This window comes from Strix uralensis, chromosome 3 (assembly GCF_047716275.1).
Source record: "Strix uralensis isolate ZFMK-TIS-50842 chromosome 3, bStrUra1, whole genome shotgun sequence".
In the NCBI taxonomy this organism is placed as follows: domain Eukaryota; kingdom Metazoa; phylum Chordata; class Aves; order Strigiformes; family Strigidae; genus Strix; species Strix uralensis.
This window is the reverse complement of record NC_133974.1, coordinates 107073660-107101569: the sequence shown is the minus strand read 5'-3', so window position 1 is coordinate 107101569 and position 27910 is coordinate 107073660. Positions and strand designations below refer to the sequence as shown.

The window sequence follows — 27910 nt, the reverse complement described above, 5'->3', positions numbered from 1 at the left end:
ATTCATCTGTTTAAATTCAAGTCTAACCTGTGTAATGCCTGAGGAGCCACAGATTTTAAATGTAAAAACAAAATGTCCCTGATGTTGCTAAGGGTAAAGCAGCTACTGGGTCCCAATTACTGCAACAAAATAGAACAGCTGAAGACATTAAAAAGTTGTCAGGATAAGTTAAAGCCAGCTTCTCTGAAAACCTGACAGGAGACTTTCTAGAGCTTATAGCCTGTTACAGTCCATGCCTTCAGGGAAGTCTGCATGGAGTTGTTTGGAATGAAACTTCTCTTAGTAAAAATTTGTTCAGTTTTACAAGGTCTTTAGAAACCACACAAAAAGCCTAGACCACCAACCAAACTTTCAGAATGACTCAGGCTACTTGCTCAGTAATTTATGCTTCTAGCTACTGAAGACACACATTGTTATCTACCAAATAAAAGACATCTGTGTGAAAAAAAGGAACTGTATCTTATATTAAAAAAAATAAAAGCCTGGTAAAGTAGGATCCATTAAAAAAAATTGCAAAGTCCTGTGGACAGGGCAATTTCTATTTCTTCAAGGTCTAGAAAACATCCCCTGGTGTTCTCCTCACACATGCTTTTTTTCTCCTTGCCCTAGGGGGCGATTTTTGAGGCTGTGGATCGGCTGTCAACACCATATTGATGTCACTCCACTGCAAATCTCACTCATCATAATCACTGCTGCCACTAAGTTGCCTCAGAGTCCAGAAGGAATAGAAATCGGTTGACATTAAATGCAAAAAAAGCTTTCTATTGGCAAGAGCAATTAAGATTGAAAGAAACCCTGTCCTCACTACCCATTCAAGGTGTTTCCTATTTATCAGAGTAACACAGGTGTTTAGGGCCGTGTTGGTTCATCACTCGGCCTGGATGATGAAATTGTATCAGCATTTCCGAGCATCTTCCTTCAGACCCAGGCCGGCTGGGAAGCTGTCTTGGCCTCCCTGCCAAGTACGCACTCATTGTCATCAATGCAGCTCTCACATGCCAATTACTGCCACCGACTGCATAATGAGTTGGCCCTGAAGAGCCAACACAGGACTTGGCAGCCGTTCCTCCTCCTCCTCCTGGGTTTGCCAAGACCGGGCGTTCAGAGCCGCTCCCCGGTGCCGGTGCCCGGCAGACCTAGCCCCGAGGGCCGCAGACATAGGGCGGCTTGTACCGCAGCCGCGCCGCTCTGGGACACGGCCCCATCCAGCTGCGGGCCCTGCGGCCAGGGGAAAAACAGACACGGAGGCCGCGACTCCCCTCAGAAACGGCGACGAGGAGGCACCGCCGATCCCGCCGCCTCTCCCCTGGGCCACTGGTTTTTGTCCGCAAGCAGCCGCGCCGCTGCCCGGCGGAGGAACCGGCGGCAACCGGCTCCGCCCCATCCCCGCAGCGCCCCCGGCCGGAGGCGGACGAAGCCCCGCGGGCGCCTCAGCTGCTGCACCGCGGCCGGCCCCGGCTGCGGAGGTCACGTGACGGGCCGCGTGACGGCACCCGCTGCACGCGGAAGGGGCGGGCCTGGCTCTCCGCGCATGCGCCCTGCGCCGGGCCGCGCAGCACCGGCCGGGAGGGAAGTGGTGACCGCTTCCGGATTGGGCGGCAGCGGCAGTAGCGGCAGCGGTACCGCAAGCACCATGTCGTGTGTCCTGGTTCCCTTCGGCCACTTCCAGGACCTGGAGGCGGCCCGCGACTTCCTGTGCCCGCACCGCCGCCAGGGCAGCGCCGCGGCCGGCAAGGAGAGCGGTGAGCCCTCCCCACGGTGCGGGGGAGCTGGGGCCCGGCCCGGCCCGGCCCGGCCCGGCGGGGCGCCTGTGGGAGTGGCGGGAGCGGGGCTGTGCCCCGCGGCCCTTCAGGGCTCTGTGCCCTGGGAGTTTGGACCCTCCGCGGGGGGCCGCCCGGCAGCAGGAGCCTGTCGCGACGGGGCCGTGCGCCCCTACCCGGTGGCTACAGCCGGGTCTGCCTGACGGCGAGGCCGGGGTGCTGGCCGGGCTCCGGGCTCGCTTCCTTCCCGTTCTCCGAGCTGTGGCAATCCGCTCACTGGTGTGCCAGGGCCGTGTAGGGGGTAACCGTGGATATCTGAGTGCTCGGCATCGTTACTGTAGTAAAGGGCTGCAGGTGCCACATCTTTACCTACAAAGTTCAGATTTTCTCGGTGTTGGGAAGTTTCAGGTGTTCAGCTCGGATGTTCAGCTCCTTATCCTGTAGCACGTCAGTGAAGCTCTTTGGACACAAACCCTGTGTGGCACAAACTTCGAGATAAAAGTTTGTAGTTTTCTCGCAAAGGAGTGCAGTTGTCTGATGATATTCTAGTAAAGTTAACAAACGTGCATGCAGGGTTGGCTAATAATGCAAAATGTGCTTAAAGTATGCTAAAGATTTAGTTTGGCAGCTTAACTTAAAAGACAGTAAATCTTACAGCAACTGCAGTCCAAAGTTGTGGACCAGAGTTCTGTTGTGTGAGGCAATGCACAGCGAAAGCTGAGCGGTCTGGCACAGAAGCTGTATTCTCAACAGAGAAGGACTGACAGACCCATGCCCAGGACAGAGAGTACAGGGAAATGAAACACTGGCCTATATGTTGGTAGTGCCGTACTATGTTAACTATATTTGGCTGATGTGTTGGCTTTCTGTCAACAGCATGGAAGGAAAGTGTTTGAAGAGATTAACGAGGATGCTTGTAAAGTCCTCTCAACTGTGAACAGCTATGGGAGAAAGCAGCAAGGTGCTTATTTTAAAAATTTAAAAGATCTGTGGGGGAATGAAAAGAGGGGGAGGTCATAGGATAGTTTGTGTTGGAAGGGACCTTTAAAATCCATCTAGTCCAACCCCCCTGCTATGGGCAGGGACATCTTTCACTGGATCAGGTTGCTCAAAGCCTCGTCCAATGTGACATTGAACACTTGCAACAATGGGACATCCATAACTTCTCTGGGAAACTTGTTCCAGTGTCTTGCTACCTTCATTGTAAAAAAATTTCTTCCTTATATCCAATCTAAATCTACCCTCTTTCAGTTTAAAATTGTTGGCCCTTGTCCTGTCACTATGGGTTCTGGTAAAAAGATGACACAATTGTGAAAAACTTTTAAAAGTAGACTATATGTTCAGCTAGTTAACTTTACCATTAAAACTTCTCTATGCATATTGTTATATTATTGCTTTCTTTTTGTGGTCAAGATGGAATTTAATTTACTGTATTGTTGAAATGCACCTGGAAGAATTTTATACAGCCAGTCTTCATTGTCCAAAACTTTTAGTAGTCAACAGTTGTGTGCTGCTACTAGTGCTTGTTGTTTGACTCTAATAATGCTCAGAAGAATGTGTACAGATTCCATATGGCTTTTTTTTTTTTTTTGGTGTCATCCGTATCTGAAGGAGGGATTTTGAAACCAGTAGGGTCTTGTTAGTGCCTCTTGAATACTGAAGATAAAAGCAAAATATTGCGATGTGTTTGTGTTTCTAAAAGTACATGCTGAAAGAAATTTAAATACTTCTCTCGTATTTGATGGTACATGTGAGAGAAGTTTGTGTAAAATAACTTTTGGAGTGGATTTATCAAATGGCAGCTGTAAAGAGAAAACATTTTAGTATGTTATAAAACCACAAAAATGATAGAAGCAAATATGATGCATGTTCTAAAATGTGCTGTTCTACCATTTTAATGAGTTGGCTGTATGCTGGACTATTTTTATATTTGGTCATTCAGTCATTGAGGCAGAGTGTCAGAATCAAGTATTTTTCAAGATACTGCTCATTTAGATTCTTTGAAATGTTTTGGATTTGTGCCTGTAATTTTTTGATACCACAGCTGTTTTCATGGTTCAGGATAAATGAGCATAAATGTAAGCAAGTGAGAGTTCCCAAAGTGACTTTTACATAAGAGTATCAATTAGTTGTTTTGAAGCAGCAATCCTTAGTGCATTCATCTTTTACAGGAAGAAACCCTGTTACAACTTGCAGAGGTATCTTAAGTTAGAAATAAGTAAATTGTGGAGGTATTTTGTTATAGACTATCTTGCCAAAATTTGATGAACAAACAGTTTACTGTCTATCACATATCCTAAGTTAGAAAGAACTGGGTTTGGCTGCATGGAACAGGAGATTCTTTTCCCCTTAGGCTTGTTCCCCCAAGCCTGTGTTGCTGCTCTTTTGTGGCCTAACCAACTGGGTAGCTAAACTGCAGGGTTGTTTTGAAACTCAGATTGAGATGAGATGGTATAGATCCTGCAGTTACTGTTAGTCTCTTGGCCTTGCACCTGCAGTTATTGCTCTGGTTGGAAATACTTAATTCAGTTTTTCATTCTCTCTATCTGTATTTTTTTTTTCCTACATACTAATCCATTCATTTTTCTTTGTAAGCAACTGACTTGTTGCATGGCAGTCCAAAATTGCTCCCTTTTCTCTTTGACTTTTACATTGTTCATGTAGAAGAACTCCTTGCTGTAAATAGTGTGAGGGAAGTGTGAGAACATAAAACAAATCTCTGATTCTAATGTGCACCCAGAAAGGAAAAAAATTTTGTCCAAGAAAGTTTTTGTTGTGGTTTTTTTTAAAGTGCGTATTGCAGTTTTATGGCACAAATTGCCAAGGCACGTATTTTTCACTAAGCAAGGTATAAATAAATGTTTTTTATCAGGAGTGGTTTAGTAAAAACATTTCCATTGGCAGAATGTACTGGTTTAAAACAATAGTTTAATAAAGTTGTACATTTAAAAGCTTGATTTTTTTAATCTACTTTTATATTTTTACTCTTTAGGGAAAAAACCTAGAGAGTAATTTGTTTATACTGGTAAGTTCAACAAAGAAAATATGGTCATTTGCTGTCAAATACAGCTTTGGTACTAAACAAGCTATGTTTGTTCACATATAAACAATTATCTAAATATTAATAAACACATGTCAAAGCTTTAAGTATTTTTTATTTTGAACTGGAGAACCAGCACCTTTTATTTACTATTTTTTTCTTGTGTGGTTCTTTTTTTTTTAAGTTACACTGCATTTCTATGGAAACTCTTTTACTAGGATTTAAACTTTGTAGTTAAATAAAAAATGCTGGCTGTCTTAGGAAAATGTTTGTTACATGTTTTTATTTAACAAAGAGTATTTCAATTAACAAACTGAATATTTTTTTTTGAGTCATAACTTAATGTTTTAGGTGCTTAGAATTTTCAAAAGCTCTTGTCAGATTTTGGATAACAAATGTTTTTGAAAAGGTACTTCCAGGATCTTCAGTGTGTGGGGTTTAGGGTTTTTGTTAGAAGCTGTAGGTTGTCTCTTTTTTTGTTTCTTAGTTAAAGATCATAAAAGTTTTTTCTGCTGTTTTAGCTTTGCCCATTTTTCATTCTAACCAAGCTAACCTTTGGGTTGACATAGCGCTTAGGGATATGGTGTAGTTGAGAACGGTCAGTGTTAGGTTAATGGTTGGACTAGATGATCTTCAAGGTCTTTTCTGACCTAATGATTCTGTGATTCTGTAACCAACATATTTTCTGTGAGTAGTGGCTACACTAAAATCTAGGATGATTAATGTAAAAACATTTTTGTAGATGCATTTTAAATCTGAAAATGTAAGAAGTATACATTCCTAAATCACTATGTGATAGTGTGACTTAATAAAAGTTTGAAGTTAGATGTCTTTATGAATAAAAAAGCCATGCCTTCTCACCTAGTTGTATTTGACATAGCAGCATATTTTATTTATAATAAACTAATCTAGGTTGTCAATTCAAGTTTAACTTGAAAAGATTTATCAAAATGCTACATATATTAAAAACACAGATGTAGGTAACTGACTTAGAATAAAAATGCAGATTTTTTTTTTTTTAAAGGGAAAAAAGGAACTTGATTTTTTTTTTTCTCCTTCCTTTGTGCAGGTAAACATTTAAACATGTTCAACAGTACAAGAAGATGATGGAAAGCATCCTATCAACTACAACTTCACTTAATCTTTTTCTGTAACCCAACAGTTTGTCTAGGTTGTGGAAGGGATATACTTCTCTGATAAACTGAGAAGGAAAAGAGAAGGTGCCCTCCTCCTTTGAACCTTGTGTAAAGTCAGTTCTGCAGATGCCTGTTTCCTGCGAGGTCAGGAAACACTGGAAGGAATCGTGTCATTCTTGCGTGCGTTATGCAATCATATGTTAGGATTGCTAGTAATGCAGTGCTGAAATAACTTAAGAAATGCTCATAGACCGTTTGAGGTGACTATTGATCTGTTGTGAAACAAAATATAGCTACTTTTTAATTATACATATTAGAATAAAAGGTGTTGGGGTGGATCTTGCCTCGTGTGGCTTAAATAAAACAGTATTATGGAGTAAGCTGGTTAAAGATGCTTTATATGGAGTTCCTATACCTTTATTCTCTAGAAGAAAAACGTGTTTGAATGCTTTTTCATATTTTAATGAACAGGACTAATAAAGCATGAGAATTTAAGATTTTTGGGAAAAGTTAATGTTAATATTGAGGCATAGATCTTCTGTGGAGCCTGCGCCTAGTGGTATATAAGTGGCTTTGAAAACTGCTGTTTCAAATGTGCAGATACTGAGAATAGAAAGTATTTGTATTACATTTAATTTGACAGCTTGCTGTGTTAAAGATGTTTTGGGATGCATGTTGGCTAGATCAGAAAACAGCTGTAACTTAACTCCATTATACAACTGTTCAGTAAGGGCTACATAGGAATGAAAAGATCAATGTTATTTGCAAAATGTGATAAAGCTTCACAGGCATAACAGAATTGTAGCATTAAGAAATTAATGGATATTTTACTGAGAAGAGCAGAAATTTGAGCAATAAAGACACATAACATTTTCTATCATCTTTATAATTTGAGGAATTTAACTATGATTTATTTCAAGTTATGTGTCTCTATTATTCCAGTAGACTCTGAGCTTGAACTCTGTTTTAAAATACATGATAGGCTTGATGACAGCAATGCAGTGACAGGTAGGACTGCTGCTAGCTAAACTTTGGAGGTGTTAAGACAAAATAAAAAAATCAGTACTTTCCTGGTGTGCAGATATTTTTTTAGTTCCCCAGTGTGTTTATCTCCCACTACCTAAATGAAATTAATAAGAAAAAAAAACCAACAACAAACTCAACCTTGTCCTTGGGAGTTCCCAAGCAATGATACCTGCATCTGTGATAGTGAGCTGGTCACTTTAGAGTGGTGTGTGGCACAGCACACAGCTTTGAGGTGCTGCTGCTTATTTGGAGGGAAGAAAAAAATCAACCCTCTGATTTGAGGGGTTGCTCAGAGCTATGAGGTGTCACTTTACTGCTGCTTTTTACAGTAGGAATGATGGCTTAAGCCTGGCAGAGAAACTCTTCTCCAAAATCCAGCCCTGTTACACTGGCAGCATCCTGAAAAGTGCTCTTCAGCCCAGTTCCTCTAAACAACATCTTTGGAGTTGTGCTTGCACACTTTATCTGGATGAGTTAATTTAATTCAGAAATACAGAATGCCAGGCTTTTTATTTCGGAGTTGCGAACAAGGTTACAAAGGAAAAAAATACATTATAAAATCAAATTCTAGATTGCATTTAGCAGTAGGGTTGTTCTTAACTGTTTCTGTATCCCTCTTATTGAATTTGTTATATACCTATTGAAGAGTCTTCTCCAAGCTCTTCTGTATTGCCTCTTTAATCAGATCCTCCCTCTCCAGATTGCATTACAGAATCACAGAATCAGTAGGTTGGAAAAGACCTTGAAGATCACCTAGTCCAACCATGAACCTAACACTGACAGTTCCCAACTACACCATATCCCTCAGTGCTATGTCAGCCTGACTCTTAAACACCTCCAGGGATGGGGACTCCACCACCTCCCTGGGCAGCCCATTCCAACACCTAACAACCCATTCTGTAAAGAAATGCTTCCTAATATCCAGTCTAAACCTTCTCTGAAGCAACTTGAGGCCATTACCTCTTGTTCTATTGCTTGTTACTTGGTTAAAGAGACTCATCCCCATCTCCCTGCAACCTCCTTTCAGGTAGTTGTAGAGGGCGATGAGGTCTCCCCTCAGCCTCCTCTTCTCCAGACTAAACAACCCCAGTTCCCTCAGCCGCTCCTCGTAGGACATGTGCTCCAGACCCTTCACCAGCTTCGTTGCCCTTCTCTGGACATGCTCGAGTAATTCAATGTCCTTTTTGTAGTGAGGGGCCCAAAACTGAACACAGGAATCGAGACGCAGCCTCACCAGTGCCGAGTACAGGGGTAAGATCACTTCCCTGTCCCTGCTGGCCACGCTATTTCTGACACAAGCCAGGATGCCATTGGCCTTCTTGGCCACCTGGGCACACTGCTGGCTCCTGTTCAGCCGGCTGTCAATCAACACCCCCAGGTCCCTCTCTGACTGGCAGCTCTCCAGCCACTCCTCCCCAAGCCTGTAGCGCTGCTGGGGGTTGTTGTGGCCCAAGTGCAGCACCCGGCATTTGGCCTTATTGAAACTCCTCCAGTTGGCCTTAGCACATTGCTCCAGCCTGTCCAGGTCTCTCTGCAGAGCCTCTTTATACATTTAAGATTCCTTTCTTTCACAAAAAATACCATAAAAATATGCACTCTACCTGAATTGCATTACATCTGTAGTTGTTAATACATTCTGAGATATGGGGAAGACTAAATGAGATACTCTCAATGCATGACTGAATGGTGTCAGAGTACTTTGTCCAACTTATCTTTGCACCTGAGTTTTTTGCTGCTTTAGCACCTCCTTTACTGGATAGACTTCCTTCTTTCTTGCTGTAATTTAAGCTGTCACTTGCACCTGAAAGCAAGCTGAAACACTATGTGTTGTTATGTAATCTGTTTCATTTGTTTCCTGTGCTATACAGCATCACAAAGTTGGGGTGGTGGGTGTTTTTTTTGTTTGTTTTGTTTGTTTTTTCACTGTGGTATGTCAAACTTCGGTTTTGGAGTTACATTACAACTGTAGGCCATGGAAATTTGCAGCATTACTTTAAAGAATCTATGTAGTACCTGGATTATTTTTAAATTAGTCATCTTTTATTCTGTTGAAAGCAGTTGTGACCATCTAAAGGAAGAGAAATTGCTCAAGTGTACCTTTTCCAGATTAGCAAACTTAACTTAGTCTGTGTGTCATCTTTTTGTTTTCCCACTTATTGATGTCTGAAGTGATAAGAGAAAACAAGTGTAATACTAGTCTCAAAAGGGGTGTCCTAGTAATGCTGGCAAAACAACCTAATATATTTGTTAGTCCCCATGTCGGAGGAGCTTTGGGAATAAATGGCCTATGATTACTGAATAGTAAGAAGATTCTAAACTATTTCTAAAATTCATTGGCCTAAAGAGAAAAGAAACTGCTTCTATTTCTTCACTAATTGTGCAATCCAATAGCATCAAAATTGCAATAAACATACATAGAAAAAAATCTGAAACTTTTGCACTTAAGTAATAGTGCAAGAAATGATTGCTTACTGATTTTATAAATTCTTTTAAAGCATGGATGGGAAGCAAGCTGAAAGATCATAAACCCAACAAACTACACACTTGCAACAAAGTGTCATGGTTTAACCCTGGTAGGCAGCTAACACCACCCAGCCGCTCACTCACTTCCCCCTATAGTGGGATGGGGAAGAGAATTGGAAAGGTGAAAGTGACAAAACTTGTGGGTTGAGATAAAGACAGTTTTAATAGGTAAAGCAACAGCTTTGCACGCAAGTAAAGCAAACCAAGGAATTCATTCACCAGTTCCCATCAGCAGGCAGGTGTTCAGCCATCTCCAGAAAAGCAGGGCTCCATCACACTTAACAGCTCTTTGGGTAGACAAATGCCATAACTCTGAACATCACCTCCCTCCCTCGTCTCCTCCTTCTCTCCCCAAGGTTTTATTGCGGGGCAGCACATCATATGGATGGGATAGCCCTTTGGTCAGTTGGGGACAGCTGTCCCAGCTGCGTCCCCTCCCAGGTTCTTGCACAGTCCCAGCCCAGTTGCTGCAGGGCAGTGTGAGAAAGGGAAAAGGCCTTGATGCTGTGTAAGCACTGCTCAGCAGTAGCTAAAACATTGGTGTGTTTGTGTCATCACCCATCTGGAATGAACCAGCTGCTATGAAGAAAATTAACTCTATCCCAGCCAAAGCCAGTACATTAAGATTCAAAACAAATTGATGCATGACTTGGTTTTATTTATCATTTTTATGTGTATGAAGAGTGTACATACTAGTTTTTTGGCTAATGCAGCTTGATATTTTATGGCAAATAATCTAAAACCTGTTGAGGACAGATTATTGGCTTGTGCCTGAGTTGAAACTTTTCTATTAAAAAAAAGTCTATGAACTTGAACTTTCTTGTTTTAAAGCTATATATCTGTGTAGGTGGGGGTAGTTTGACCTTTGTGGCTTTGAGGGTCCAGTTTTCAATACATACTCTCCCACTAAGGCAAACACAGACTTTTCTGGGCAAGCCCATGCCAAGTGTGTCGTCTGGTAACCTGATGCATAGAGCTGGAACGTAGACGTGAGGGCGGGAGGGAAAGGCTTCTGCTGCCTGTCCCAGGTCATCGTGCTGCTCTGGAAGGGAGGACACTGGCAGTTTTCTGTGCTCAGAGTTATATTCTGCGGTTTGGGGAGGAAGTCTGAGACTGAGTAAAAACACCCTTCATATTGAATTTGACCTGTTAAATGCCAATTAAACCTCATTGATCTAGTTCTGTTGCTAAGGTTTCTCTCTCTGCTGTTCTTGTCTTTTAAACAAAACGTGCTTATCAGTAGAAATTGTTCTTTTGCGTATTAAGTTTATGATAAATATACTTGAATTCTGTTGTACATTAACATCAGTGCTGCACATACACAGCATTTTAAGCAGCTCTAAAGTTTCAAATGTGATGATCATGGAGTTTTAATGCTATATGCTTCAAATTAAAGAATGAAGTGGTTCTTGTAGAGCCAACAGATGAACTTTTATTTTTGCAATCTCCATAGTAAAGCAAAATCTGGAATATTGTTGCTGCTTTATCAAAGTAGGAAGAACTGTTTACCAGGCATCTACTACTAGTCAGAGATAGAGATGAATGGAAATGTAGATTTGCACAGGAAAGCTTGGTTTTTCCCAACGGTGGACTGGAAAAAATGAACGTGTTTGCAAGTCAAGAACTGTTTAGGGCTTGTTTAGGTCCTGGGTACTAGGTAATGTCTTACATTCCACAGTTACTAGTTCTGATCTGCAATGTTACTAACGGAAATGGTTGGGTATTTCTTAAAATCTTCATTATAAACAGAACTGAGATCCTATGTCATCTCTAACTTGACCAGCCTTATCAGGTGCTGGTGCATTGGAAAGTCTCTGCAAGCTGACAGCTTCTGTGACTCAGTGACACAGGTGAATAATAGTGTGGTTTGAGTTGAAGTATGACAGGTGTGTCCCTCTGTTGCTCCTCTGTCCATTGTTTCAGAGATTAGATGTCTGTTGTTTAATACCTTGCTTTGCTAGCCATTGCATAGGTGAAGTGTCTGAATAATATGGATAAGGAAGCAATTTTATTTTTAATCTATTTAAAAAAAAATAATGTATGGAAGCAAGGAAAGAATGCATGCAGGGGCTTGAGAAATACATATGATTAGCCTGTGCAGGGATAGTCTGTACAATGTGGAGGATGGATATGAAGGAGCAAGCTTGTAACCCCTTGTAAGCTGGAGGAGGTGCTGGCTTTGCAGAGCAGGTTACAGTTTTGAAAGATCTCTGCAGCTTCATCAGTGGGATGGTGCCTCACCATTACCTCATTTTTCCATCCTTTTTTGTTTGACCTAGCTTCATCTGAGGAAGGTGACAGCAACCATGAAAATGTAGCTATTTGCAAAGAGGCAGCAAGAATCCTCACAGTTGAAGTTTTATGTTGTGTATTCAGCCTCAGAACTGAAGTGGCTGAGGTTTCTTGGAAAATTTGGTCTGCTCTGTGCTGTAGGGAAGGCATTGGCCCTAACTGTTTCTTGGATATGGTTTTTTCTCTCTGGGCTGTGGCACACTGACAGATTTCTTTCCTTCATGAATTTTATAGGAAGAAGATTTTGTTACCTTTTGAGATAATAAAATGCAAACAGAAGTGGAGTTTCGTTAGCTATCTTAAACTAAACAATGAAGTTAGTTACTGTTTTCTTCTCATGGTTTATATTCAACAGTATTTGCCATAATTCTCCTTTCTGTATTTGTACACTGGAAAATTCTCAACCTCATAGAGAAGATGAGACTGTGATCCTTGGAAGCCTGTTGCTTATATAGTTATGTCTGAAAGAAGTGTGCAGTCAGATCTGTATTGATGATGATGCAGTAAAACTGGCTGACTTGCCCATTTTGTAGATGATACAGACCTCTCAATTTTAGCAAAAGTTATTCATGGAGCGGGCATTTTGTCTTCTACAGTATTGTGAAATACCTTCTCAACAGCATTGGTGGAAAGTTTCTTTCTTAAGCTAAAATATTTAAGTTTTTTTGCCTTCATTAGCCATACAAAAGTTTAAAAATCTGCCTAAACGTACAGAATACAGATTTCTGTGGTGTTGTACTGGATTCTGCCTTTCTTTGTTTGGTAGTAAAGGAACCAGAGTTTTTAGACCAAATAAAATTGGAGTGCTCTTGATGCAAACCTTCTTGTCTTGTCCATACTGTTTGTATGGCAAAATCTTGCTTGCTTAAAACTAAATTTAAATGAATTTGAGACATGGCATTTAAACAACTTCTTACGGTCAGAGTAGCTATGATATCTGTTAATGAAAAACTTGAAAGAAATCCTTGGAAAAGTCTTACCGATGTTATTGCTTCAGATTTCATGCTAGTGCTTCTAGATGGAAGTCAGTACTTGGCTTTTCTGCTGAACTACAGTGATGCTTCTTGACTTATTGAGGGTCCCAGTGATGGTGGTGGTTGAGAATTGTACCTCTTCTACTCAATGCCTGTGCATAATTACCCTTTGCATAGGCTTTTAAATTCACATCACATTCTGTATTTTTAGATGAAAGAATTTCAGATGTGTTTTATGTAAGACTAATACAGCCACTCTTCATAACTGAGAAGTAGGCCTGTCTCTATGAATCTCTGTTTTCTCAGGTGTTTGAGGTATTTTGTAAGCTTGTGGTTTCTCTGAGGTTTCTGAATGACATAATTGAAACTGATCAGTATCTCCTTAGTTTTCCTCTGTGTTGTCTTGCAAAGATATGAATAGCCAAGGACCTTGTGCTCATCATCCCCTCAGAGGCCACAGCTTCAGCTTTTGCTTTGGCAAGGGAGTGATGGTGGGATCTGCATTATCCTGGGCTTAGATGTTTTGCTGTCACAGAGGAATTTCCGTGTACTGTCATTCCCTGTTGAAACGAACTTACAGTGCTACTGATTGATGCTGCAATTGACTTAACTCAAACCAAAATCCACCATTATGGAAAGGAAGATATTTTACTTATGCATAAAAATATTGTTTCTCATATGTGCATATTCTGCATATGTGGTTCTTGTAGTGTGTTACACCTGGTCTTATGCCAGTTAGTAAAACATCTGGGGGCATATCCATAGAGTCCTGAAGGGTTGGAGAGAGCCTGCTGTGCCCTTACTTTCCCTCTGTAGCTGCCTAATATGTACAAGATGGGGCTTTTGTTGTCTTTGGAGTAGTAATAATTAGAAAAATTAAGCTAAAGCTTAAATTTTGCAGTGAGGTCTTAAGTCTCTCTACCTGCTGGAGAAAGTTTTTGTGAAGTGGACGTGTAGGGTTTCCCCTGCTTATGCCCTTACTCTTTGCTTTGACTTGCTGTATAAAACTAGCAATGTGCATTAGCTCTCTTGAAATGTGAGAGATACTGAGAAAAGACAAATCTGATTGAATAATTTGTTCTAGTAAAGTGCAGAGAGGTCCTGTTGAAGGATCAGTGACGTGTTGTACCAAGCACTGTACTTACCCAGAGTTCTAGATGCAGTCTGTCAGAATTAATTTGACACAGGTGTTGTTACACCCATTTCCAATTTGTACTTAAGTTACATCTTCTGTAACTACTTTTCCATAGTGTCAAAAATGAAAGTAAATACAGAGAGGTAGGACAGCCATTTTAACCACTGCATGGTTCTTTCTGTAGAACTCGTTTAGTATCTGCCATAAATGAAGTAACAATGCATTGGTGGGGAAAGGAAAACAACCACCAGCAGTCCTTTTTGATTGTGCTTTTCATTGCCTGTGCTGTATTCCTGTAACATCTTTTTTTGTTTAAAGCAGGCAAATCAACAAGCTGGGAAGACGGTGACTGGGGAGCCTGGGATGAAGCAGAATTACAAGAACCTGTGAGTTCATATATATGAGTTTTCATTGCTAACTTGCCTATTCTAAAAAACTTTTCCACTTGTTTGTGTGGTGTGTTTTTTTTTCTCATATAGTTATCACCTGGGCAAGAAGGATCTTGACCAATGTTTTAAATGTGGCTGCTTGCTTGTTCCTTGCTCCTGTAATTGTTTGTAAATACAGCTTGGATGTTACCTACTGTGATAATTACTCATATTCTTGTATTCTGTAGGTTTTTTCTCACTAGAGCATACACACATCTTTCTGTGCTGCTGCAGCTGGGGACATCTTTTTTGTGCTGTAGCTAACCAGAGACAGTAGGGCATGGCAGTGGAGTTGTAATAATCTACCATGAATTAATAGAAATCAAAACCTCCTAAATCATGAACCTCTGACACAAGCATCTTTCTAATGATCACGTAGTACTCCTTTTATGTTGTGATGTGCGTCATGGTGTTACAGGAGGCATCAAATTACATATGTAGGATAGGGCGGCACAGTTGCTCTTTGAAGGGGGAAAAACATTGCTCTGCCCAACTAGTTCAACTAAGAATAACGTGGCTAGTCTATTGCTGGTAAGGCTGAGACTTCTAGCTACCAACTGATTTGCATAAGATGCTAGGGAAGCTGTCTGTGTAGAAATCCTCTGCACCTGAATGAATCATCTGAACAGAATTGCTTGATTAATTCCCTATTAGAGAGAGCTAATGGGGTAGACTGAGGAATCTAGACCTCACCTTACTAATAAAACTCTCTTATCTGCTGTCTTTATCTCAGCATGCAGGAAGTAGTACCCAAGGAGTTGGACAGTATCCTTGTAACTACTTACTTCAGCAGGGAAAAGTATTTTTTCAGCTGAGGTGACAAACAAGTTGAAATGAGCATGGTGTGTCCCAGGGATGAATCACTGATAATGATGTCAGGGAATGACAAGAGTATAAAATTTTTTTAATTACAGTGGGTATTCAGCTCCACTATAATTGCCATGAAATGCGTGTGTTTCTCAGGCCACATCTTGTTACACGTGCTGTGATGTTTATAACTTAATGAGGAGAACAAATGCTTTGTTTTCTACTTATGTTGTAATTTGATAGAACCAGCAGGTGTTGCTAAATTGAAATTGCCTTATTTTTCACTCTTTTTCTAAAAATGTCAAGATAGTTCACAAACTTCTTGCTAAAGACCTCCTTCTCCTCTGCTTACATGTTTTCTTCCAAAGCTGCTAGTGGTTCCAGGTTAAACTCTTCAGAAAGGAAAAACTGTCATCCACAGCAAACAGGTTGCTCTGTGTAGGAGCATATAAATACATGTCTGTATGTCTGAACACACACCAAAATGAGTGTATCAGTCTAGCACAGAGTGGAGAATTATTAGTATAATATAACAATGAATTCCCTTGTTAAAAGTTTTAACTGTTGATTTGAGTTATTTGTTATAGTTGGTATAAAATGCATCTTTTCTTTGCATTACTCAAGTCACCTGGACAAGTATCTATTTCATGGAACACAGCAACTTTTGAGAAGGCATTGAAAATTGAAAAAAAAAAAAAAGGAAAGATACTAAAATTTTTAAAAAGTTTTCTTCCACATGGTGTCCTTTTATGGAACTGATTAGCTGTTTTGTAGAGATAATGTGGAAATCTTGTCTTAAATGCTGATTTTAATCATTCTTCACCTTTTAAAGTAATTTCTTCTGACAAGTTCAGTGCTTTTCCTGTTTTAATCCTTAGCTTATTTTTGTCACTAATATAAGATGGCCATATTTTATGTCTTTAGATTTCAAGTTCTTTGTTTATGCATACAGATAATTTTATTTAATTAAATAACTGGTATTTAAGTCTTTACCTGTCATTAAACCCATGAAACTTGGCACTACTTAGTTTGAATTTGTTTCTTTGTGAAGTCCCTTGTTGTGGAAAGGCACATGATACCTGTTGCATGTTACCATGAGGCTTTAGTGTGAATGCCAGCTTAGTTACTTTCCTTGTATATGCATATATTTACTTAATGCTGATCAGTGTATGAGCTTGGGTAAATTGTTCGTTTTGAGTATAGATTATAATGAGAATAACTGAAGAGATTCTTACCAGTCTCTAATCAATAATAATAAAACTTTAAATCTCATTCTTCAAGTGTCTCTTTAGGGAGATGATTTTGAGTTAATAATGAGTACTACTTTGTTTTCTGTTTTGTAAACATATGGAATTAATGCAAGGTTGATGCATTTCTCATGGTTTTTCATGCAAGTTGGAGCTCTAGTGACTTGATAAGTAATAGTCCAGTGCAGCTATTGAGGGCAAGCCAAATTGTTGTCATGAATCTTACAAGTTCTGCTATGTTTAAAAATTGTTGCGTACATTGACTAAAGCTTTACCTGTAGGAAGAAGAGGAATCTAATTCCAAGACCCAGAGAAATTACTGGCTTCAGGACTGTGTGCTGTCCTTGTCCCCAACAAATGACCTGATGGTAATAGCTAATGAACAGAAAGCAGTCTTTCTAGTGCGTAAGTATACATTCTACTAAGTATATATGCTGGAACAATTAATGGTAATCAGGACAAGATTTGTTTCCCCCTGCCCCCATCTGCTTACCCCCCAAGTCATACCTTCAAGAATTTTGGAGTGTTATATAGTACACATCATGCGTTTTCTAGGTGCTGCTTGTCAAGTAAGTTATTTTGTCTTTACTTCTCAGCTATATTTTGATCCAAGAAAACTATTTTATATATAGCTACCCAGTTGTATGAGATGCTCAGAGATAGTGACATTAATTGTGCTCCATAACAAAACCAAAACTTTTCTTTTAAGCCATTAAGAAATACTTGGCCTTATTTTATTTTCCCTTGAAAAAATGAACTGAGCTGGTGTCTCTTGGAGAAGGGAGTATTGAGGTGGATTGTTTTTGAGATTTCCACCTTTGATAGAAAATTCTTCTCCATCTTGAAGAATGTGTGGCTTTATATTTTACTTTAAAGTAGGGCTCTCAGAACTTCTAAAGGTACTCTTAGTAATGTATGAATGCTGATCGGCCAGCTACTGTTTACATATGTGCTGTTGCCTGGGGTGCTGGTGCTATTAACAGCTGCAGTTGGTGACATGTGAGCATGATTAAGGGAAACCTCCTGATATGGGGAATATTATACCATTTTAGACCAAAACCAGGCTGTTGAAGCTCAGAGTTGCATAACTGGTCAGACTGCACTGAGTTGTCATGCTTCATTTGTCATTCCCTGCAAAGTTGTGTTTTCCAAACCCAATGTAGATTAGTTGCTAGTTTTTCACCAGAAAATAAAAGCTAGCAGTACTCCTCAGAAAGTTCTTACTGGATCAAGAATAAGGAGGTAATTTAGCTCACTTGATGGAGAACTGCTTCTGCTGAACTGCACAGTGGCAACTGTACCACACAGTGGCAGGAGTGTTCCGGTGTCTCAGATTTTAGGTGTCAGACAAATGGCACACGACACTAACTTTTTTTGTAGTTGTCCGTTGGTACCTTGGAGATGATTCAACAATCAGATGTCAGCTGTAATACCACCCTGTGAAAAACAAAGTATAGTGTTTGACACGATTACGTGATTAAAAATTGTCAGATTTAATGTAGAATTCCCATGTCCTTCTTGGCAGTTAAAATTAAAATTTTCTGTTTATTTAAGGTAATCTTCAGCAATTTTCCCACAAGTTTGCCCTTGCTTAGTACTTTTCTCCTAATGAACCCTGTTTCATGAATTGAACCTTCTAAAATTTGATGAAGTAGATGTTACTGTGTAAATCTTTTTAAACAAATCTAGGCATTTCAGAATTTTAGTAGTGTGTGTTCCATATAAATTTCTAAGGAAACGTGAGAGTTCTTTAGAAGAGTCACTAAAAACATCTTGTTATTTTTATGGTCTTCGAGGTTTGTAATTGATACTTAATCTAAGCATGGTAGGATATATTGTACAGAAGGTTTAGGAATAGAACTACATTTGAGAGATGCAGAACATTACAGTTTTATAGATGGTGTCTTTATTCTTAACGGCAGCTAAATGGAAGCAGAGTGACAAGGGAAAAGAGGAAATGCAGTATGCTGTTGGCTGGAGTGGCTCTCTGAATGTTGAAGAAGGGTAGGTGTTGAAATGCAGCTGTGATTAAAATGTCATTTTCATGTTTAATACTTAGTAGCATATGCTTTTTACTTATATTGTGGTTTTGTGTTTTTTTGGTGTTTTTTTTTCTTTCATCCGAGTGCATTCATGGTCTTATGCATTTTAATGTTGAAAACAGAAATGGAGTAACCTGGGTGATCAGAAACATTGTCTGCAAAGGTTGCTCTTCATGCGTAGTGTGACATCTCAGGACAAGTTCATACAAAATCTGTGCATTTGCATGTAATTTGGACATTTTAAGAGATCTGGATTATAATGCTTTTTATAAGTTCCTGTTCTAGAAGGGGGGAAAAAAAAGTACCCTTTTTGAAAAATCTATTTTTATAGTAGAGGTGAAATTTTGTTCGGGGATGTTGCAACCGGAAATGTATGAAGTTGTTTTAGAAATACTTCTTTTCATTTTTGAAAAACCTCAAGCAAATATAAAGTCATCTCTCTGATCAAGAAATGGTTTTGGGCTCTAAGTCATTTAGGGACTTGGAAGATTTGCTTTGGTCATACATTTGGTATTTATACAATACTTCTGCTCGATCTGTCTTCAAATAACCAGACAGACGCTTTCTTGAATCTCCCATATGGAAGAGGATTTTGCATTTCGTTATTAAGTTTGCAGCCTTGAGTTGCTGTCTGCCTCTGAACATGCTCCCTATTGGCTTCAACCTTCTGTTCTGCTGCAGGAGGTGTTGGCTTAATCGGCTTCTCTCCAATCTGTAAAAATCATAATCCTTTTTTATAAAACTGCTGCTGCCACACATTTGAACCTTTTTGTGTGCATCTAAGTTTTTTTTTCCCCATACTACCACTGAAATTACCCTGTCATCTTCTATTAATGAAAAAGGAAAAGAAATTCAGCTTGGGAGTTTGTTTCTTACTACTGTTACAGCCCCAAGAGACACTATCGTACAGAACAGGTAGCTTTCTTTAGGTAAGCATGGTTATGTTCACTACATCTTGATTTAAGGTTTGTGAGTGTTCCCATAGGTGAGGGTTCTATTTCTGTGGAAGTGTAAATACAGCAATTACTGTCAGATTGTCAAAAGACTTGACTTCTTTGTGTGTTTGGTTTTTTTCCCAAAGTTGCCATCAACTGATAAAGTTCTGTGGTGGCTAAGCCTTGCTATTGGAAGATGAGATTTCACTGAGATATTTAACATTGCTTTGAAGTTGTAATTGAATTGCAACTCATGTCAAACTTGCATTTAGAAAGATTTTTTTTTTTTCCTGTAACTGTGTAGCCTGATTCTTTAATCACTCCTTGGGGAATGGAGGTGACCTGAAATGCAAATAATCAACAGTATGGCGGGCATTTATGCTCTAAGTGCTGTTTGGCGTGTCATCTTGAATTTATATGCTCGTTTATAAAACCTTTGTACTGCTTCTCTTTCCCCAGACAGTATAAAACTTTCTATCATGGTAACAGTTAAATAACTTTTGATTTGAGATATTGAGGCCTGCTCATCTGCTTGTCTTCTGCATGCTTTGCCTGCCATGCATTGAGCACGCGCAGTTACTGCATTAACTGGGAAGACCATGTTAGCCCTTCAAACGCTCTCAAATTATAAAGCAGTGCAATGTAATGGATATAAAATCTACCTAACTGCATAATGTATTTCAAAAATTTATTTTGGCAAGTATGCTTCAGTTGTTTTTTAAAAAAAAGTGTTTGTTCTTGGTATATCATTTATAGATCAGAATAAAATTATTTACCTTTAGGTACAAGAGATTTAACTTGAATACTGAAAAGTACTGGCAGAATAATCAGTCTGTGAATGATGAAAGACAACATTAGCAAGGTGTAATGAGCACTCATGCAATTTATTTGGGCACTCATGAACCTGTAATTGAAAATGTCTTTAAAACGAAAGGGGTTTTTTTGCTTTTTAGTATGAATTTGATATATTGTCTGCTGCATTAATATACTAAAATATTAAAAATGCTGACTTGGCAAGATCTCTTGTGTAGAGTAAAATTTCAAAACTGGAGAAAAAAATATACTTACTAGTTTTATCTTTCTGTTTCTAGTGAATGTGTGAGTAGTGTATTGTGTATCCCGCTGGCAAGTCAGAAGAGGTAAGGATTGATACTCTTATGTATATGCATCATCAGTCTCCTTATATAACACTTTTATTTGTCTACAGCTTAGAGCAGGATTTGTTTTTAACTTCTAGTATGTCTTTGTGAAACAGGAGTTCCACAGGCCGTCCTGACTGGACCTGCATTGTGGTTGGCTTCACCTCTGGCTATGTTCGTTTTTACACCGAGGTATGTTTCTCAGCATGGCAAGCCCACAAGCAAGCTATTGTAATAAACATCTATTTCTATAAACCTGCTGTTTCTGCAGATAGTGCTTTTTGCCTTCCCTAAGAAAAGGGGCAGAAATGTTCATGCTTATTATTCTTTCTCTTCTAGAGTGGAGTACTGCTTCTTGCACAGCTTTTAAATGAAGATCCCGTCCTACAGCTTAAGTGCAGAACCTATGAAATTCCCAGGCATCCTGGTGTCACAGAACAGGTTTTGTCAGATTATTTCAAAAGCGAAGTGGCAGTGTTATGGGGTATGGAAGGGAGTCTTCTCTGTGAATCCTCTATGTCCTTTACCAGTTTTTGACGGAATGGACGATTCCTTAGAACAAGAGACTGGATTTCTTGTTCTAGAAGTATTCATGTCTGTATAGTTTGAGGATTCAGAATTTCTTTTTATTTTTTTGAGTATTTAGCTCTGTAGATTTGTTCTGTTTTTCTCTGTCATAACCTTGTAAAGGAAGGCTTCATTCATTTCCTCTTTATTAATCTATGTGCACAAAATACATTAATGTATTGATGAAAGGAGAAAATGCAACTTGACAGGTGCTGAGAGCTATATGTACCCATTCATAAGAACTTAGTTATTTCACAGAGAAGATAGCTGAAAATGAAAACAATCTTTATAGGAGATAGTGCTAGGAACCTGCATGTCATTATGAGTATTTCCTACAGAGAAGGCTCTTGCAGAGCTCAAGCTATTTAGCAGAAAAGCCAGCTTTCTTTGCTCTTGGCTGAGTTGTCATGCTTTATGCAGAAAACTAAAGAAGTTACAGAAATTTCCAAGCTTGCTTTGTACAAATGCTTATGTGATTTTAGCATGACATTTTGGGATCAGTTTTGAAATACAGAAGCATTAAGGAATTTGAGTCTTGAATTTATATCACCACATTAGCATTTATGTGCCCAAGTGGTAATTCAGGCGCTAATCCAGTTTCAGCATTTGGCTCATAAAACCTTGATACTTGCATTCTAGATAAACCTGTTTTTCTGTGGCCTTCACAAGCTGCTGTAACTTTTGTATTTTTTCCCTAAGACATAAAATATATTAAGCAAACATAAAAGTCATTGAAAGAAAATAAAGATACAGAATTATGTGCCTAAGTAACTTACTTATTCATATACTGGATGGTTTAATACTAAATTTCTGTAGTTTTGCCTTAGTCTGTAGCCTGTGGCTTGTTAGATACTAACTCTCTGGGTGTAATCCTCATCTTTGGTAGTTAATAGTATAAAAAGCCAGAAAAGAAGCTGTTACAACAGTAACAGTGGGTTTTTTTTGTCTCCCTTCCCGCATTTTCTTCCACAGAATGAAGAACTAAGTATCTTATATCCAGCAGCAATTGTGACAATTGATGGTTTCAGCCTCTTTCAGTCCCTTCGTGCGTGTCGCAATCAGGTAGCAAGAGGTAGGTTTAAGAGGAAATGTTTATTTCTGACTCCATTAAAAGTACTTTACATTACATGAAGTTATGTTTGTTAAATATCAAATCAAGGTGGAATTTGGATCTTCCTTGCTTGTCCATCAATATATAGACATCTGCTACATACAAGGAAATTTCTTCCTCTACAGGAAATGTTCTTGGAGCACAAATTGTCTGAGTAGCATTGACTGTTTTGTACATTCTCACCATAATACTGTATACTGGTTTTGTCTGGGATAGAGTTAATTTTCTTCATAATAGCTAGTATGGTGCTGTGTTTTGGATTTGTGATGAAAACAGCGTTAAGAACACACTGATGTTTTAGCTATTGCTGAGCAGTGCTGACACAGTGTCAGGGCTTTTTCTGTTTCTCACACTGCCCTGCCAGTGAGCAGGCTGGAGGTTAACCAGAAACAGGGAGGAGACGCAGCTTGAACAGCTGACCCCAACTGACCAAAGGGCTATCCCACACCATATGATGTTGTGCCTGGTGATAAAAGCTGGGAGCAGAGAAGGAGGAAAGGGGGGAATGTTCAGAGTTAGGGCATATGACTTCCCAGGTAACCGTTACGTGTGATGAAGCCCTGCTTTCCTGGAAACAGCTATACACCTGCCTGCTGATGGGAAGTAGTGAATGAGTTAATTGTTTTGCTTTGTTTGCCTACAGAGCTTTTGCTTTAGCTGTTAAACCATATTTATCTCAACCCACAAGTTTTCTCACTTTTACTCTTCCGATTCACTTCCCCTCCCACTGTTACATGTGTGTCCTTGTTCCAGTATTCTTCCCTAGATATCTGATTTTAGCTCTGCTCAGATCCTGATCTGCCACGCTAAATGGTTCCCTGGCTCCATCTAATAAAGTCTATTCTCACTAGGAGGGAGTGAGCGAGCATCTGTATGGTGCTTAGCTGCCCACTGGGGTTAACCCACAGCATACTGCTAAGGTGCTTCTTAGCATGTCAGGATGCTGATTTCACTGTCAGTGAAGTGCTTTTCTTCCCTGTAAGGACTTTCTGGGAGGTGATAATGCTGTGGTGATGATGATGTAGGTAACAGTCACTGGTCTTTGTGTTAAAGTCTAAGAGCTTTTGATATTTGGTTTGATTGTGCAGCCTTTGATCCTGTTCCTTTAGTTCAGTGCCTGTTTATACTCTGATTTGGAAACAGGGTCAGTGCCCTGGGGTGAGAGGAGAACCACACAGCAGTACTGCGTGGTAGATTGCCCAAGTGTGGCACTGTTACAATTCTGCGAGATAAAATGTGGAACAGGTGCTGTTGCTGAATTGTTCTCCTGAATTTCCTGATGGTTGGTCTCATTGAACTTCAGATCTGTCAGATTCTTGTTTCCTCTACAGCAAGCCACATCAGCAGATAATCGTGAGGCTGGGTGTAGGTGGGAAGCACAACGGATCTGCCAGCATGATAGCATTAGGAACTGCTGAGACAGCAGCACCCTTAAACTAAGGCTTGAATCTTACCTGGAAGGGATGAGTGGTAAAGAACTGGGAAATGCTGCTGTGGTGAGACTGCTCTTCTCTGAATCATATGGGGATGGCCAATAGGAATGGATTGCTCACTCTTTCTTCCAGTTCAGGACATCTGTTTTTAGCTCTGCTCAGATCCTGATCTGCCGTGCTAGATGGTTCCCTGGGTCTGTCTAATAATGTTTATTCTTATCCTCTTAATGAAACAGTAGCGTTTCCATGGAATATAAGAGAAGGCAAAACTCTTGTAAATCAGAACTTTATAAACTAATGTTCTGTGAATCATGCAACAAATACAAAAGGAAACAGACACTGTAGTGTGAAATATCCACTTACTTTCACAAACAGAACACGCTCTACTCTTTCAATGAGAGATCACCACCATTTGCAGAGAAGCACTTACAGCTAGTTGTAATATCTGCAGCCAGAGTGCTAGATCTTCTTTCATTCTTGATCATTTCTGTTTGTTGTAATAGATGTTTTGAAGAGTTTCAATCATTGCTTCAGCTTTACCACTGTTCTTACCTCACACTGTTACGTATCTAGTGGATGTGCTGACTTTGCAAGTGCTTTGGCAAGGGAGTTTCCACTTAAACATGCCCAGACCACAGAAAGAAATTGTAGTAGCATTTTAAAATTGTACAGAATATTAAACCATAAATGACTAGTAAAACAAGACTCTCTGCAAGTACAAAATGTAGTTGTGATGGAATATCATGTGCAGTTTTATTCAGTTAATTTTTTAAAATGCTTTAATTTCACTAAGGTAATTAAGGTAAATTCATTAAGGTATTTAATTTTTTTAAATAAAAAGGGCCATTTTAACTCAGTGGGTGTTTAAATGTATGTTAATTTAAAACTAAGTTATTTTGTGGCTTCAGATTGCATCAGGTTTTTTCCCTTTGTTATGCTATTCCTTTCACTTTGACTCAGTAGAAATTTTTTTTTGTTTTATCAACTTTTGTCAGCTGCAGCATCAGGCAATGAGAATGTCCAGCCTCCACCATTAGCTTATAAGAAATGGGGTTTGCAAGATGTGGATACAATTGTTGACCATGCTAGTATTGGTAAGCATTTCTGTTTAATTTCGGATACTTGGCTTAAATGAAACTGAATGTTTTCATGCTGTTAAATTTGCGGTGAGAGTGCTTCACGGTACCAGTTGAACAGAAATAAATAGTGGGAGAAGGCTGTCGTAGTGAGTGATCTCATTAACCATCATCAAAAATCTGTTTTACTTTCACTGCTAGTCTGATTGAGCCTTCCCTCCCCACTTGAGGGGAGAAAGGATGTTACAGTTGTAGCTGTCTTGTCATCCCTTGTTTGGTAACAAATATCTGAGAGAGACTAGATCAGATGCAGTTATTCCCATTTCTGACAGGTTAAAGAACTGTCTGGCAGACAGGTTAAGACTGGTATGGGTCTTCCCTCAGTCTAGCATATAAAGAAGATAAAATTTGAGATTGCTCCTTTCCAAAGACGACAAACTAACTTCTAGGCTCTCAAGGACTTTTACTCCTTAGGAATTTGCAGAAGCCCAGGTTCATGTCAGACAGGCAGATCTGAGGGACAGTAAGCTTCATTTCTCTTCCACCCTTTTCACAAAAGCAGGTAAGAGGTCAGAAGGGGGCTAACGAGGCAGGTGGAGTGAATTTGGTTAGATGTGTTTTTGCTGCTGAACTCTGCTGAACTTTTTTTTCTTCTAAACAAACCAACTGTGCCTTTTAATTAACCTGAGTACATTAGGTTATTTCTCCTGTGTTCTTTGGAATGTCTGTGGTTAAAGCTGCTCCTCCTCCCTTCCCCCTGAATGTTGGCTGGTCAGTCAAAAGGCAGGAATATATTTACTCTTCTAGAGCAATTGCATGCCTTTGTTCTGAAAGTATAAGAGATTCACTTTAATGTTTTTATTAGGCATCATGACACTGTCTCCTTTTGATCAAATGAAGACTGCCTCCAATATAGGTGGATATAATGCAGCTATAAAAAACAGCCCACCTGCTATGTCTCAGTATGTTACTGTTGGATCCAATCCTTTCACTGGTTTCTTTTTTGCCCTGGAGGTATGTACTGCAAAGCTGACTGGCTGAAACATTGAATAAATAATCCTTCTCTTTTCTCTATGGGTATTTCTGAAGTATTCTTATGTTCATTTTATGCTGACATTTCCCCTTCTTAATGTGACAGTAATGTCTACCACAGGTTTCTGCTAATGAGAAATTTTCTATCTTAAAATGAATGTGATAGTCAAGTAATTTTTTTCATTTGTAAATTTATTGCTAATTAAGTAACCTAAGGTTTTTTTTGAAAAATTATGTTGAGATTGTGTAAACATGCATCTTAGGGATTTTTGGAGGCCTTTGGCCTTTGGTCATGTACACACATGGCCTGAGTATGCTGTGGTAGTTTCATGTAGTGGAACTACTACTTGTTGAAGAAAACTGCAACTTATGCTTAATGATACCTGTAGCACAGTTACATTGTCTTCTGTTGTATTGAAGAAGGATGGCAGTGTAGCTGTGTGTCTTGTACATTCAGACCCTACATGTGTGCTGTCCTTGTTAAGATTGAAAGTTGATTGAAAATGCTAGATTGAATTTTGATTTTGTACTTGTTTTTCCAATATGTTTATGAAAAAACTGCTTGCGTTGATATTTGCAAGGATGCCAAAGCCATACACCAGCTAACTCTCCGTGATAAATCATACACAGGGTTTTTTTAACTTCTGTTGCAGACAAACATACTGAGCTACCAGTGACTTGCAGGAGGATTTTGAAATGGTAAAGAGATGTCAGAATGGCTTTTCTGGGGGCAATGAATTAAAATTTTGCAGAGTCTTAAAGCTATGCTTTCTGAGCTGAAAGTCCATAGGAGGCCTGAAAAACTATTCTGCAGTTGAGTTCAGTGTAAGAACTATTTCTTGGCTTTCTAAACACTTTGTTCCTTCATTTCAGGGTAGCTCACAGCTGACTTTTTCTTGACCTTTCTAAACACTTTATTCTTTCCTTTCAGGGTAGCTCACAGCCACTGTTGTCTCATGTTGCTTTAGCAGTTGCAAGTAAACTAACTTCAGCGTTATTTAATGCTGCCAGGTAATAAAATAAAGAATTACCTTAAATTATTTTCATTGTGGTAGCTACATAATAGTTTGAGGATTTTTAGGACTGTTAGTACGATTCTCCTAATGTGTTTTTCTATTGCAAGTGGCTGGCTTGGTTGGAAGAGTAAACATGAAGAAGAACCTGCCCAAAAACAGAAACCAAAAGTTGAACCTGCAACCCCACTGGCAGTGAGGTAAGTTTTGCATACTGTCTCGATCGCTTTAGATCTCCTGTATTTTTAATTATTTGAATTATTTTGATTTTTCTTGACTTTAAGCAGCGATGATAGTTTGCAGGTCACTTGTTTCAAGCTTTGTTTCATTTCAATTTATCATTCTGGTCAAACAATTACTCATCTCTTTCACTTCCTGTGTGTGGGTTTGTTGTTACTGTAAAAGAACTGTGCACAGTTTAATGACAGTATAAGTATCAGTCAGACAAATATCAGTCCTGAAATTTATCACTGAAGTGCTTCAAAGAAGCCGCATGAGGTGCTTGCTGCTTATGCTAACTTAAAGCCCCTCACAGAAATTAGGTGGTATCCTGTTCCCATGTTGACTGTGGGGAGAGGAGAATGGGAATAACAGGTTGTAGCCTAATGTTATCAAGAAAGTTGATAAAAGACTAAATTCTTGATTGTTTTTCCTGATTTTTTTTTTTTAAGTATTCTCAAGACTATTTGACAGTAAGAGAGGGCTTACGAAGGAGAGATCTCTGCTCTGAGATCCTTACCTGACAATGCATGACAAGGCAATCACTTATCCTAGTTTCTGAGCTTTGGTTTTCAGTAGGACTTAACAGATCTATGAGATCTCTCAGTAGACAGCACAAGAACTTTTTTCATAATTTGCTGTTAATTTTACCCATACCTTTATGTTATCTTAAAAAAAGAAATCTTAGTCCTTACAAGATTTCTTATACCACACGGTGGGTTACAAGGAGGGTGAATCTTTTGAATGCCCTGAGCGCCTGTGTGCTGGTAGAAGAGCCCAGCTCTGCTCGGCAGAGCCACAGGGTGGGCCGAGTCACCACAATGACTCAGAGGAACAATTGTGCTGGTGACTTTATTAACTGACCACTCTAGTAAGTGAATGGAGACAATTTGGCAACAATCAACTGATAACTGTCCCGAGAAGGAATAAAGGCACTTTGGCGATGAGGCTGTTTTCCCTAATAACTGTCGATGA

The 27910-nt window shown here is 39.4% G+C and overlaps 1 protein-coding gene across 6 annotated transcripts in view; it reads left to right on the top strand.

Moving 5' to 3' along the window:
- The first annotated feature begins 1558 nt into the window (after window positions 1-1558).
- Window positions 1559-27910, top strand: part of RAB3GAP2 (RAB3 GTPase activating non-catalytic protein subunit 2) — a 50829-nt gene continuing 24477 nt past the window's right edge. For 3 of the 6 annotated variants that reach the window (XR_012628267.1, XM_074863748.1, XM_074863745.1), the window contains exons 1-12: window positions 1559-1742; window positions 14205-14272; window positions 16650-16773; window positions 18291-18372; window positions 20437-20484; window positions 20601-20676; window positions 20824-20925; window positions 22024-22123; window positions 24591-24689; window positions 25537-25685; window positions 26635-26714; window positions 26827-26916. Coding sequence is in view for 5 of the 6 variants with exons in the window: in XM_074863748.1 (XP_074719849.1) it covers window positions 1634-1742; window positions 14205-14272; window positions 16650-16773; window positions 18291-18372; window positions 20437-20484; window positions 20601-20676; window positions 20824-20925; window positions 22024-22123; window positions 24591-24689; window positions 25537-25685; window positions 26635-26714; window positions 26827-26916 (1127 nt within the window). In the remaining variant the exon portion in view is untranslated. Of the gene's footprint in view, window positions 1743-14204; window positions 14273-16649; window positions 16774-18265; window positions 18373-20436; window positions 20485-20600; window positions 20677-20823; window positions 20926-22023; window positions 22124-24590; window positions 24690-25536; window positions 25686-26634; window positions 26715-26826; window positions 26917-27910 lie in introns of those variants that run through there. The other 3 variants (XM_074863746.1, XM_074863747.1, XM_074863749.1) reach the window with 3 other exon arrangements.